The sequence below is a fragment of the Chelon labrosus genome (assembly GCF_963514085.1).
Source record: "Chelon labrosus genome assembly, chromosome: 6".
Lineage (NCBI taxonomy): Eukaryota > Metazoa > Chordata > Actinopteri > Mugiliformes > Mugilidae > Chelon > Chelon labrosus.
In genome coordinates this window covers 29,334,497-29,349,720 of record NC_140342.1, presented here as the reverse complement: position 1 = coordinate 29,349,720, position 15,224 = coordinate 29,334,497, and the positions used below count along the sequence as shown (strand labels likewise).

The window sequence follows — 15,224 nt, the reverse complement described above, 5'->3', positions numbered from 1 at the left end:
CCTCCTTTGGACAATCAGCCTTCTCCATAAAGGGCTCCCAGATGTGGAATTCACTACCGACTGAAATAAAACTAACCCGAGACATTAAAATTTTTAATGCAAATGTTAAAGTCTGGCTGAAACAAAATCAAAGCTGTATGCACTTTTAATGGTTCATGACTTGGTATGATTTCAGATGTATTGTACATTTTATTGTATTATGTAGTTTTGATGTCTTTCTTCTTGCTTTCTTTTTTCTTTTAAAAGCCTAACTAGGGACGGGAGTTGGAAACTAGCATTAGCTATAATCTCTGTATGCAGAACATCAGTCACATTGACTTGTTTGTAACGAGTGGAAGTGTTACTATGTTAACCTGCATTGTCCCTATCAAATAAACTAAATTAAATTAAAATTAAAACTTTTGTCCAATTTTCACAGTTTTAGCAAAATAACAGACTTCCTGTTGGATTTAGAATGCGGCTCCAATTGACTTTTTTGTGCGTCCTGGGATGTTACATATGTGACATATTTCCAGATTTTTAGACGCAACAGGCTTCAGGGGCTGGTCCGTACATGGTCAGTAGATGGCGCTACAGAGCCATTTTGCCACGCCCGTGCTCGAGGCCCTTATACATTAAATTTTTCGGGCGAATGAATTTTTCTGCAAATTTTCAGGACTTGTCATGCATGTTTCGAACTACATGAATGGAATTTTCTAAAGTTTCTGACAAATAATAATAATAATAATAATTAAAGCTGCAAGCAGCATTGAAGGGGCCAAGCAGAAAGTTCGGCAGTCCAGATTCGCCATGTAACTCAATGCAGTTGCATCAGACATATAGCATTAAGCAGTCACAGCAGGTTTCAAGTCAAACAACCCAGGATTGGTTGAGATATAACGTCACTTCCTGTTTGGCGAATGCTTTTGCCAATTGTTCCAGAAAGCAATACATTGATAAGGCATGGTCTGAAGATGGCCTGTGCCAATTTTGGTGAAGATCAGATGAAATTTGTGACCTGTGAAAACTTTTTGATGTTTGTGATTAAATCCAATATGGCGGCGGAATCAATTACGATGACATCACAAGTTGGCGTGGGTCGGCCTAAGGACGTCTAACAGTATTACCAGACACCATTAGTACATTTTAATTCCAAACACATCAACGGCTACAGGCCAAAAGGCATCTTACTTAATTGCAGCGCCCCCTAGAGGTCAAAGGTCGACAAAATTTCTTGAGCGTCCCCTTGATTGGGTCCTGAGTACATGCACCGAGTTTGGCTTTGATACATGCAAGGGTTGCTGAGATATGAGCTCACTTCCTGTTAGGGGCTTCGCCGCAAATTTCGATTGGCTGTTACGGGCGAACGGTTTTAGTTCCGAAGACAAAAAGTAATGCATTAATGAAGCATGGTCTGTAGATGATGTGTGTGAAGTTTGGTGTCGATCGGACAAAATTTGTGACCTGTGAAAACTTTTAAGTGTTTTTGATAAAATCCAAAATGGCGGAGAATCCAAAAGGGCAAAATTAACATCATAGGTATCGTTGATCTCGGCATGATACAAGGAGTCCAACAGTACCAGGTTTTTGAATATCAGGCATACTGGTCGAAAGTTATAAGCAAAAACGCAATTTTGCTAATTACATCGCCCCCTAGTGGCCGAATGACACCAAATTTTTATTGCGCACTTCTAAGGGAGTGTCGAAGCGCGTGACCAAGTTTGGTCTTCGGAAGTCAAAGCATCACCGAGATATAAGAAAACTTCCTGTTTGCCGCCAACTGCGATTGGCTAACGCGAAAAGTTGGCATGAACTGTCACTGGGGCAACCCACGGTATATGCGGATATCACAATTTCATTTCAAATAAAAACGCATCAAGAGATATGAGCAAAAACAATGTTTTGCTAATTATAGCGCCCCCTAGTGATCACAAGACACCAGATTTTTTTTCGTGCACTTGGGACAGCGTCTGGAAGCGTGGTACCAAATTTGGTTTCATTGCACTAAAGCGTTGCCGAGATATGAGCTCAAATGAAAAACGACGGCTTCGCCGCAAATTTCGATTGGCTGTAGCGGCCAAACGGTTTCGAAGCTGAAGACGCCTGATAATAACTTTTGTGCGTATTGGTCAGAAGATGCTCTGTGCCAATTTTCGTGAGAATCAGACAAAATTTGTGACCGCTGAAACTTTTTTCGTGTTTTTGACAAAATCGTAAATTGCGAAAAATCTATCATGACGCATTATGACGTCATAGGATGCGTTGAAATCGTCATGATCCAAGGATTCCAACGAGACCTTGTTTTCAAATATCGGACATACGGTTCAAAAGTTACATGCACAAATGTACTTCAAACTTTGAACAGTTGGTGGCGCTAGACCGTGCTTAGTGCTTACATGTAACTCAGTCAAAGTAATATTGAGACTGTGCTTAAGCTATGTGCAAAATTTCACAACTTTTTACCATACGGTTCTATGGGCTGCCATAGACTCCCATGGCGGAATAATAATAGGGAAGAGCTTCGCTGCTTGGCCCCTAATAAACTGTACGAAAACAAAACGGTCCTTGCAACTCCGAGGCATGGCCCCATCACCACGTTGGGAAGGGTGAAGGCAACCTGGTCGGCCGGTCCTGACAATGAGGTGTCCCATTTGTTTTTCAGGGAGTTGAATTGAAATTCGATATAGGTGAGGAGCACAAGAGTTTGCGTCTTCACTAGGCCATATTCAACTCACCTATTCTGTGTAACTCTGTCTCGGGTTTCCAGGTGATATCCAGCAGTCTGCGCTGACGATCGATCTCTTCCTCGTACTGGACGACAGTTCTTTCAACGACTCTGAATATTTCTTCAGCAGCAGCAGTTAGTCGCTCGATGATCAACTCTCTCAAACTCTCAGCTGAAGACATTGTTACTTCAACAGCTCTAATATTTATCTGGACACGACGACACGGCACAACCGTCTTCCAGCTCAGTCCACAAACACAGAAACACAACAACACTACTAACGGCTTTTAAAAAACAAACTACTTCCGCCTGGTGTCCCACGATAAAGGTCCGACAGAGGAGGAGAGTTAACATTTTGTTCCGCTATCTTTTTAAATCACTCATTTCGAATCATATCATCATTTTCTAGCAGGAATATTAAATCTGCATTCCCCAAAGACAAAACAAACATCAACAGATTGATTTAACTTCTATATTATTTGAAATGAAGACTAAGTTTATTCACCCTGACACTGTTATTGGTTCATATTCATATAGAAATATATAATTGTTTTCTATATAGGCTACAGTCCATGGTTTAAAGTCTACAGCACAATAACAATTTTATTTTATTAATTTTTTTAATTCAAGACACATATAGACGTTTACTCACTGCTACTACTGGATCTTCACAGTGGGACATCGAGAGAAGTGATTTTATTTTGAAAAGCCGTGCTGCAGAATGGTTTAAATGAACTAACCAATGAATGGAAACACACAGTATGGGAAAATCGCAGCAAGAAGAATTTCATTGTTCAGGGAAACATGTTTGTACACTGTGCACGTCAGAGTATTTCTCTCGTTCATCAGAAAGGACACAACACATGTAAACACACGTGAGAGGCCACGTTATGGCAAAAAAAGACAAAATGTAGTCTCATGTAGATCATGTATATTGGGCTGCTGTGGCAGTAGAGCAGGTTTTCCACAAACCACAGGGTTAGCAGTTCAATCCTTGGTACATGGACCACATGCTGGAGTGCCCTTGAGCAAGAAACTAAACCAAGAGTTGCTCCCATTGCTTGGCACTTGTGTGAACCAATAGGGGGGATTGTCATTGTGACTGTAAAGTGATATGAGTACCTATGGGTCGAGTAGTTGTTTTAAATATACAAGACCATTACCATATTACATGTGGTGAGAAGCCATACCATTGTTGCAGCTGTGGGAAAAGGCTACTGCCTTCTTACTGTCCACACAGGTGAGACGCTGCATTCTTACAAAATTTGGGGAATGTCTTTATGAAAGCTCTCACTTCTATAGCTAAGAGGCCATATTTTTGTACCACCTGTGGAAAAAGATTTACAGCCTTCTCAGTGATTGAAACGTGAGAATGCACACAGCTGAGAAACTGTGAAAACCTCCCACAAACATTTGTGAGAGCTGAGAGTTTGGATCCTGGTAGAATATGTCTGAGAAAAAATCATGGAAAGTTTGCTATGAAACCCCCAAAGAGAGTTCACAAATATATTTATGTATTTTGTAGCTAGTGCTAGCCTTGTAATACCACTTTTTACCATGAGATGATGAACAATAAGACAATGTAGCATCTTGAAGTATTGATTTTCTGGCTTGATGAAGAAGGTAGAAGTCTCTAAAACACTCAACTGACCAGCCCCAATAACAACGCATCAAAGACAGAAGTGAACAGTCAGCTGAGATTATCAATGAAGTCATTTTAAAAACTTGATTGGAAGAGAAAGCCAGCAAGACAAGATCACCATCCCAACCATGGAGCATAGGGGTGGCAGCATCATGTTGTGGGGGTGCTTTGCTGCAGGAGGGACTGGTGCACTTCAGAAAATAGATGAGGAAGGAAGATTGTGTGGATATATTGAAGCAACATCTCAAAACATCAGCCAGGAAGTTAGAGCTTGCTTTGGATCTTCCAAATGGACACTGACCCAAGCATACTCCTCAAGGACAACAAAGTCGAGGTATAGGAATGACCAACACAAAGTCCTGACCTCAGTCCAAAAGAAACCACCTTGTAGCCTACATTTGAGTCGCTTCATAAAAAACACAAGCACACAAGTTATTTGAAAAGAAATTCAACATTTATTCTTAAGTGAAGTTTCTTATTGTCGCATATTCAGAATGAAAACAGTTTTCCTTGTTTCTCTGACAGTGAATGATGACTGCTGGTGAAAATGTCTTTTAAACGTCCTTAAATGTTAACATAAAGGTCAAATAAAACACGATAGCTGGATAGCTGGATAGCTTTATCCCACGATAAAGGTCCAACAGAGGAGGAGAGTTAACATTTTGTTCCACTATCTTTTTAAATCTCTCATTTCGGATCATATCATCATTTTCTAGCAGGAATATTAACTTTGCATTCCCCAAAGACAAAACAAACGTCAACAGATTGATTCAACGTCTATATTATTTGAAATGAAGACTAAGTTTATTCACCCTGACACTGTTATTGTTTCATATTCATATATATAACCAGTTGCTCTTCCTTCCCCTTGGAAACCCCTTGTTTAAAGCATTGACTGTAAATGCTTTAGACCAGTTTAATGAAAATGTTCACAAATATATTTATGTATTTTGTTTCACATGCTAGCTAGCTAGTGCTAACCTTGTAATACTACTTTTTTACCATAAGATGATAAGTAATAAGACAGTGTAGCATCTTGTTTGCCCTCAGTTCAACATGAGAGGGAGGAGTATCCAATATGATCCAGTATGCAGAGTGGTATTTGGATTATTTCTATCCTGTAGCGTTGTGTGGTCACAACGCTACAGGACGCCGGGAAGAGACCTTGTGCCAGAAAGGAGACCTCGGGGCCAACCCAGGACACGATGGAGGGATTACATCTCTCATCTGGCCTGGGAACGCCTGGTGGTTCCTCCGGAGGAGCTAAGAGAAGACGGATAAGCGAGAGAAGACAAAGATGAAGACGAAGCATTGTGTGGTGAGGGTAGACATGAACACTCGTTCCTCAGATGTACATGCTGGAGTCAGGTGACTCTATTAGAACTTAGTCATTTTTTTCCTTTACCTCAGTTATATGTGGACTCTGATGTTAAAGCTAAGACAGACTAGTCTCCTCCCTGTAAGATGGAGTCTTTAAACAGTATTTACTCATAACCCTCTTTTGTCCAATCATTTCCTCATAACTTTGGAATTTAGAATAATGGTTTATACAGGAACTGAAAAGACATTTCATTACAGTAGATGTTTATGTGATGGTGTTGTAACTAAATATAAAGAATTAATTCTTTCTTTATTTACCTCAGTGCCATGTGCCAATGATGTGGATGACAGCAACCACAATTTAACTCCTGCACTAATAGATTATTTTGTCGATGGCACTGCAGCATTGCTTAGTACAACTCTAAACTTAGTTGCTCCTCTGAAAAAGAAGGTGATGAATGAGAGGAGCCTAGCTCCCTGGTATCATTCACAGCTGATCAGTTCAAAGCAGACAGTCTGAAAGATGGAAAGAATTTGGCATTCCACTAATTCTGAAGAAGCTTGCATAGCCTGGAAAGATAGTTTAACAACTTATAAAAAAGCGCTCTGTAATATTAGACCAGCATATTATTCATCATTAATAGAAGAAAACAAGAACAACCCCAGATTTCTTTTCAGCACTGTAGCCAGGCTGACAAAAAGCCACAGCTCTGTTGAGCCATCTATTCCTTTAGCCCTCAGTAGTAATGACTTCATGAGCTTCTTTACTAATTAAATTGTTGGCATTAGAGAAAACATTCAAGGCATCCCTCCTCCAGCTGTCAAAGATGTAAGTACAGTGACATTAGAAATTTCTGTAAGACCTTATCAACATCTGGAATCTTCGGTCCAGTAGATCTTCCTGAGCTCTCTTCAACAATTACAGCATCTAAACCATCAACTTGTCTTCTAGATCCAATCCCAACTAATTAACACCTCCATATTGAACCAGATAAATTTGTCTTTATTAACAGGATATGTGCCTCAGTCTTTTAAGATTGCTGTAATTAAGCCTTCACTCAAGAAAGCCACTCTAGATCCAGATGTTTTAGCCAACTATCGACCAATATCCAACCTTCCTTTTATTTCCACAATTCTAGAAAAAGTTGTTGCTAATCAGTTGTGTGACCATTTAAACAGGAATGGTCTGTTTGAAGAGTTTCAGTGAGGTTTTAGAGTTCATCACAGTACAGTAACAGCTTTGGTTAAAGTTACCAACAATCTCCTCATGGCTTCAGACAGTGGACTTGTCTCTATACTTGTTCTGCTAGATCTTAGTGCTGCATTTGACACTATTGATCATAATATTTTACTACAGAGACTTGAAAGTGAGATCAAGATTAAAGGAACTTCATTAGACTGGTTTGAATCATATCTGTCTGACAGATTCCAGTTTGTCCATGTCAACAATGATTCTTCTACTTATACAAAAGTAAGTTACAGAGTTCCTCAGGGTTCTGTGCTAGGACCAGTACTCTTCATGTTATACATGTTGCCATTAGGCAAGATTATTAGAAAACATGGCATAAACTTCCATTGCTATGCAGATGACACCCAGCTATATTTATCCATTAAACCAGATGAAACAAATCAGCTGGTTAAAGCATGCCCAAGCATGCCTTAAAGACATAAAGTTTGGATGAGCTGTAATTTCCTACTCTTAAACTCAGACAGAACAGAAGTCATTGTATTTGGTCCTAAACATCTCAGAGATTCATTATCTAATCATGTGGGTTCTTTGGATGGCATTACCTTGGCCTCCAGTACTACTGTGAAAAACCTTGGTATTATGTTTGATGAGGATATGTCCTATAAATTGCACATAAAGCCAGTAACCAGGACTGTCTTGTTTCATCTGCGTAATATCGTCAAAATTAGGAACATCCTGTCTCAGAGTGATGCTGAAAAACTTCATGCATTTGTGTCATCCAGACTGGATTACTGTAATTCATTACTGTGTTGCTCCAAATAGCTCTTTAAAAAGCCTCCAATTGATTCAAAATGCTGCAGCAAGAGCATTGACAGGAATTAACAAGTGGGAGCAGATTACTCCAGTTTTAGCTTCTCTTCAGTGGCTCCCTTTAAAATCTAGAATAGAATTTTAAATCCTCCTCCTTACATACAAGGCCCTTAAAGGCCTAGCTCCATCATATCTTAAAGACCTCATTGTACCAGATCATCCCAACAGATCACTTCGGTCTGAAAGTGCAGGCCTACTTGTGGTTCCTAGAATTTCAAAAAGTAGAATGGGAGATAGAGCTTTCAACTATCAGGCTCCTCTCCAGTGGAACCAGCTCCCAGTTTGGGTTTGGAAGGCAGACACCCTCTCTACTTTTAAGGTCAGGTCACTTTCTTTTCTCTGGCACAGAACTCTTGCCCTCTAATTTCCTATCTACGACGAGTCATGCAATTCTGAGCTATTACTGTGTAGCATGTTAACTGCTGTGTGTTCCTCTCTCTCCTCCTCCTCCTTTTTCTTGTGAGTATCTCTGGCCTGGAGCTGTGTCTTTTCTGTGGAGCTCTATACTACATCTGCCTTCAGGCTTGCTCTGGGGGTTTCAGGCCGGGTTTAAAGCGTCTTGAGATGATTTCTATTGTTATTGACGGTATATAAATAAAATTGAATCTGTTGTCGTGGTCTCATCAGCCTACCCAGTCTTCATGGAATCCTGCAGTTTTCCACTCCTACCTGAATGAACAGTTCTCCAACCTGCCTATGATTCCTCTTACATTCTCAAACTGTCATGTAACATCATCAGTTTATATCATAAGATTCCACATGTATTCTTTAGTCAGATATGTGTATCTATGACAGATGTATGTTTATCTTGCTGTTCTCTCTTTTCTTCTGTCTGTACCCGGTTGGCCTTAGGCAGATGGGTTCCTCCATATGAGCTGGGTTCTGCTCAAGGTTTCTTCCTGTTAAAAGGGAGTTTTTCCTGCCACCGTTGACTTCAGGCTGCTCTGAACAATATGTAATGTATTGTTACTGAATTCTGGGTTATTGACGCCATATAAATAAAATTGAATTGAATTGAATTATTTGTTACGAGCATTTCATTTGATATTCTGTATGTGTTCCTTACTTTTCTAGTTTTAGGCTTTAGAGGTGACACTGGCAAACTGTAAAAGATGGATGACAGTGTTATATAAATCATCTTTCTTTCGTCAGAGAAGTTTGATAATTTCTTTCAAACTGATGAATTCAATGATGAATTGTGTTGGGACCTGTTCCATCCAATAATTTAATAATAATCATTTTTAATAATTATTATTTATTAAAACCCAATATTTAGTGGCCTTAGTACACATACCCAACATAAATGGTGCCCCGTGTGGGGTAGAGTACTGATGGCAGTTATTCAGATTTGTGCAATATTAATTTCAGCATAATTTTGGCCAAAGCCAAAAATAATTTCTGAACAACTTTTAGACTTGCCAAAAGTCTTCACGTTCAATCCCACTAGTCTACCACAGGAGTAGATGTTCAATTGTAAATAAATAGAGGTGCAGTGTCTTGATAATTAATGTATTCATAAATTGATAATTTGTTTTTATTAACTTCCGTCTTTAGTCCCCATAGTGTTACACTAAGAGTTGATTTTAATGCTGGGTAATTCAAGTTGAACCTACTCTTCTTAATTGTAAGAATTTCGGTTCAGCATTTGAATACCACGTATTCAGTGCAATCCAGTCAAGCCTTTTCCTGATAATTTAAGTGCTCCCCTGTTTAAGTAAACCACAGCATGCCACCGGCCCTGTTACATAAATAAGTTGTTCCCGGCTATTACTGCCATGTATTTCGGCCTAAGTAAGATAGAGTCTGAGACAGATCCACAGTGTGCTACCAGCCCTGTGAAACATAAAGTTGTATACTTAGGTGTAACTGACATGTTTTCCAGCCTGAGTTAACTTTAAGAATCACGCCTCTAACTGTTACTGCCCTGCATTTCAGTTATTGCATGCTGAGTTTTGGTAATCAAATTTGTAAACCTGCATTTACTTTGTTACCAAATTAGTTGTGCTCACTAGACTCACTAAATAGTGCCATGGTTATCTTCCTAGCCCTTAGAAGCTACTTAAGCTACGTAACATAGCATTGCTAACTGCATTGCTTTGTTGTTGTTTTGACACCTAACCTCTGTCCCACATAACAATGGAGAACCCCTGTGTAGAGCAATTTATTTCTTCCCTTGCACAGAGCCTAAAACCCGGCTACCCACAATTCATTAGCAAGCTGAATTTCAGTGAGTGCAGGGATGAGATAGATTCACTACTGAATGACAGGTGCGATGCGCAGACTGCATCCAAAGGCCCATTGTTAAGATGTTTGCTTCTGAACTTTCACAGGCAATCCAGCCTTGCCTCTCAGAGCAAAGCAGCCCTAGAGAAAGAATTAGTCCCTTAGAGCACAAACTGCTGGTCTCCTCCATGAGGTACAAATGGCCAATAATAAAGCTACGCGCTAATTAGCAGACCTACACTCAGCAGAGTCAGATCTTTGAGCACACAAAGAGGAACTGTTGAGGCTTAAATCGGGCTGTATTTTCCCACCACAGTCATTAAGCCAATGTGATTCTGGTTATTCCGATTCACATTCTTCCTCTTGTGAAAGATTAACGCCCTCTCCAGTCAGAAGATGGGAACAATTCCCAGCCGACCCTAAGTTCCGGGGAATGGAGTCAACTTCTCAACCTCCTCTGAGAGACCAAGGTAATAGTCAGATAAATAATTATTTTTAATAATTATTAATTATTTATGACAGCCAAAACCCAATATTTAGTGCCCTTATTACACAGACCCAACAATGGAGTTGTAAGTCATCAGTCTCATTGGTAGTAATGCTAACACTGATCAGTGCCAGTTGTTTTTAAAACACTCCACTGACCAGCCCCAATAACAACGCATCAAACACAGAAGTGAACAGATAGCTGAGATTATCAATGAAGTAATTTTTAAAACTTGATTAGAAGAGCAAGCCAGTAAGAACAGCTTCCCAACCATGAAGCATAGGGGTGGCAGCATCATGTTGTGGGGGTGCTTTGCTGTGGAAGGGACTGGTGCACTTCAGAAAATAGATGAGACTTTGTGAGGAAGGAAGATTGTGTGGATATATTGAAGCAACATCTCAAAACGTCAACCAGGAAGTTAGAGCTTGGTTTGGATCTTCCAAATGGACACTGACCCAAGCATACTCCTCAAGGACAACAAAGTTGAGGTATAGGAATGACAAACAGAAAGTCCTGACCTCAGTCCAAAAGAAACCATCTTGTTGCCTAGATTTGAGTCGCTTTATAAAAAACACAAGCACACAAGTTATTTGAGAAGAAATTCAACATTTATTCTTAAGTGAAGTTTCTTATTGTCATATATTCAGGATGAAAACAGTTTTCCTTGTTGCTCTGATAGTGAATGATGACTGCTGGTGAAAATGTCTTTTAAAGTTAACATAAAAGGCAAATAAAACAAATTAAAAGGCCATAATTATTTCAATCAATAGAAACACAGAGTAGACATAATATGCATTAACTAAGAAAGTCTATAACTCAGTGACTCTGTGGAAAATTAAAATAAAAACATAAAAACAAGATTTCCACCCAAACACATGAAAACAGCTGATGCAGACTATTATCTGGGTTAAACCCATTTAAGCTATTAAAACATACAGATTAAGATATGAGTTGATCTTAAAGGTAACTAGTGTCAAGTCACTGCAGGAATGTGTCCCTTATTGATGACTGGCATCTGGCTGGTTTATCTCAAGTTGAGAGGACAGAGAGGAAGATGGTGTGTGTTTATGTGTGAGAGACAGACAAGAGGAAAGAATACAGATTATGGTATCCTGGTCAAATTTGTCAATAACAGAAGGATTTCATCACACTGATACATTGTCAGTTTCTCTACATGGTACTACAGTCTCTGGAAGAGTTGTTTTGTTAGCCATGTTCTTTCAGTTCTCACCATTAAAACACAGTCTGGTTGTCTTATCTTCTCCCTGTCCTGTTAGATGGTCGTCCCAGTCAGAGAGAGAGGTGTCTCCTTTCAGCTCTTTTAACCTCATCTCAGAGAATAATTACATCAGATGTCTGCCACAACATTCAAACTGAACAAATTCTGACATGGTTTTTACAAGCTCGTCTTCCCAAAGATGTTTTTCCCGAACAGATGTTTCAGGAAGATGACCCCTCACCTGTGAGTCCTCATGTGGATAGTTAAAGTAGATCTTTCTCGGAAGGTTTTATCACATATTTTACTTTAATACGGTTTCTCACCTGTGTGAGTCCTCATGTGGATAGTTAAAGTAGATCTTTGAATGAAGGTTTTCCCACATGTTTCACATGAATAAGGTTTCTCACCTGTGTGAGTCCTCATGTGGACAGTGAAAGCAGACCTTTGAATGAAGGTTTTCCCGCATGTTTCACATGAATACGGTTTCTCACCTGTGTGAATCCTCATGTGGTCAGTTAAATGACCTCTTCGATTGAAGGTTTTCCCACATGTTTCACAAGAATACGGTTTCTCACCTGTATGAGTCCTCATGTGGACAGTGAAAGCAGATGTTTGAATGAAGGTTTTCCCACATGTTTCACATGAATACGGTTTCTCACCTGTGTGTGTCCTCATGTGGACAGTGAAAGCAGACCTTTGAATGAAGGTTTTCCCACATGTTTTACATGAATATGGTTTCTCACCTGTGTGAGTCCTCATGTGGTTAGTTAAAGTAGATCTTTGAATGAAGGTTTTCCCACATGTTTCACATGAATACGGTTTCTCACCTGTGTGAGTCCTCCTGTGGACAGTTAAAGTAGATCTTTGAATGAAGTTTTTCCCACATGTTTCACATGAATACGGCCTCTCACCTGTGTGAGTCCTCATGTGGACAGTTAAAGTAGATCTTTCGCTGAAGGTTTTACCACATATTTCACATGAATAGGGCTTCTCACCTGTGTGAGTTCTCATGTGGAGAGTGAAACTGGATCTTTGACTGAAGGTTTTCCCACATGTTTCACATGAATATGGTTTCTCACCTGTGTGAGTCCTCATGTGGAGAGTTAAATTAGCTGTAAGTCTGAAGGTTTTCCCACATGTTTCACAAGAATACGGTTTCTCTCCTGTGTGAGTTCTGCGATGGACTTTCATTGCGTATTCATTCTTGAAGGTTTTTCCACAGACGTCACATGATACAGACTTTCTACTTGTGTCAGTATAACACTGACTCTCTGACATGGGAGAGATGTTAAAGAGGAGCTGGTCACTGTTTGGTTCTGGTTCACTGAGCTCTCTTTCCTCATCAGTCGGAGTCTCCATCAAGGAATCAGTCTCCTGCTTAACTACAAGTTGTTCTCCCTGCTGACTGATGTAGAGTTCCTCCTGTTCCTCTTTCATCTGTGGAGGTTCTGATTCCTCCTGGTCCTCTTCCATCCGTAGAGGTTCTGGTTCCTCCTTGTCCTCTTTCATCCGTGGAGGTTTCGGTTCCTCCTGGTGCTCTTTCATCCATGGAGGTTCTGGTTCCTCCTTGTCCTCTTTCATCCGTGGAGGTTCTGGTTTCTCCTTTTGCTCTTCCACCTGTAGAGGTTCTGGTTCCTCCTGATCCTCTTCCATGTGTGGACGTTCTCGTTCCTCCTGTTCCAGACTAGAGTTCCTCTCCTGGTTACAGAGCTGCTGGTCACTGAGAACCTCCTCCTCTCTCCAGACATATTGCTGTGGGAGGTCTGGAGGGACAAAGAGACACAACATAAATGTTACTAATGTGATGACAGGAAAACACAGGTGACATTTAAATTGTAAGCAGCGGCGATGATAGGGGGCATCTCTGGTCTCGTTCCACAGTATAAAGGGATGTAGCTTGATTGTACCTCATTTGTTCCAAGTGAGGCTAAGGGGGTGCTGTAAAGTAACTTGACCCAGGAAATAAAAGTGGGTCCAAAGCCAAATCTTGAAAGGGTATCGAAAAGGAAACCCTGGCTACAATAGGCTACAATAATTTCAGGTGAACAGGACTCCGACTGGGTGTACACTATGTCAAGGAGCCTACGGGTGTTGGAGGAGGAGTGTCGTCCCTGAATAAATCCTGTTTGATCGGGTGAAATGAGGGCTGGGAGAACCTTCTCAAGGCGCTTGGCTAGGCTCTTTGCTAGAATCTTGCAATCCACACTGAGTAGACTAAATGGGCGGTAGGACTCACAGCGAAGGGGGTCTTTGTCTTTTTTGGGAATTAGACAAACTGAGTCTCGCCTCAATGTTTGTGGCAGCTGAGTGTGTAAGAGTGTGAGATCGTACATATTCAAAAGTAATGGGGAAAGCTCGCTAGAGAACCTCTTGAAAAATTCCACTGGGAACCCATCGGGCCCAGGTGTTTCCCAGGTTTCTGTTTAAGAAAGATATTTATTTTATTCTGTTAATTTTCTTATTTTCTATTAAAAATAAATTATTGACTAATAATGTTTTCCATTGAGTTCATATCACTCAGAAATATGCATCTAATTCAATTCAGGTCTGAGTTAAATAGTTAAAAAAAAATCGTTTCACACAGAAAAAGGACAAAATAAATAAATAAATAAAAAATAAAAATCACCACATTGGGAAGGGTGAAGGCATCCTGGTCGGCCGGTCCTGATAATGAGGTGTCCCATTTGTTTTTCAGGGACTTGAATTGAATTTCGATAAAGGTGAGGAGCACAAGAGTTTGCGTCTTCACTCCGCCATATTCTACTCACCTGTTTTGTGTAACTTTATCTCGGGTTTCCAGGTGATATCCAGCAGTCTGCGCTGACGATCGATCTCTTCCTCGTACTGGACGACAGTTCTTTCAACGACTCTGAATATTTCTTCAGCAGCAGCAGTTAGTCGCTCGATGATCAACTCTCTCAAACTCTCAGCTGAAGACATTGTTACTTCAACAGCTCTAATATTTATCTGGACACGACGACACGACACAACCGTCTTCCAGCTCAGTCCACACAGTAACACAACAACACTACTAACGGAGTTTAAAAAACAAACCACTTCCGCCTGGTGTCCCACGATAAAGGTCCGACAGAGGAGGACAGTCAACATTTTGTTCCGCTATCTTTTTAAATCTCTCATTTCGGATCACATCATCATTTTCTAGCAGGAATATTAACTCTGCATTCCCCAAAGACAAAACAAACATCAACAGATTGATTTAACTTCTATATTATTTGAAACGAAGACTAAGTTTATTCACCCTGACACTGTTATTGTTTCGTATTCATATATAAATATATAATTGTTTTCTATATACAGTCCATGGATTAAAGTCTACAGCACAATAACAATTTTATTTTATTCAATTTTTTAATTCAAGACTCATATAGACGTTTACTCACTGCTACTACTGGACCTTCACAGTGGGACATCGAGAGAAGTGATTTTATTTTGAAAAGCCGTGCTGCAGAATGGTCTAAATCAGGGGTGTCAAACTGATCCGTGAAAGGGCCGCTGTGGCTGCAGGTTTTCATAACCACCATGCAGCACCCATGCAGTGGGTGTGGCTGG

General features: G+C 40.2%; 1 protein-coding gene across 1 annotated transcript; it reads right to left on the bottom strand.

Annotated features, from left to right (window-relative positions):
* Nucleotides 1–10,186: 10,186 nt before the first annotated feature.
* Nucleotides 10,187–14,657, bottom strand: LOC311489824 (uncharacterized protein). Its single transcript, XM_084547116.1, has 2 exons — nt 14,423–14,657; nt 10,187–13,417 (listed from the first exon to the last, which is right to left on the bottom strand). Exons 1-2 carry the CDS (start codon nt 14,592–14,594, stop codon nt 11,961–11,963), a joined length of 1,629 nt encoding a protein of 542 aa, XP_084403242.1. The 5' UTR covers nt 14,595–14,657; the 3' UTR covers nt 10,187–11,960.
* Between the last annotated feature and the right edge of the window lie 567 nt (nt 14,658–15,224).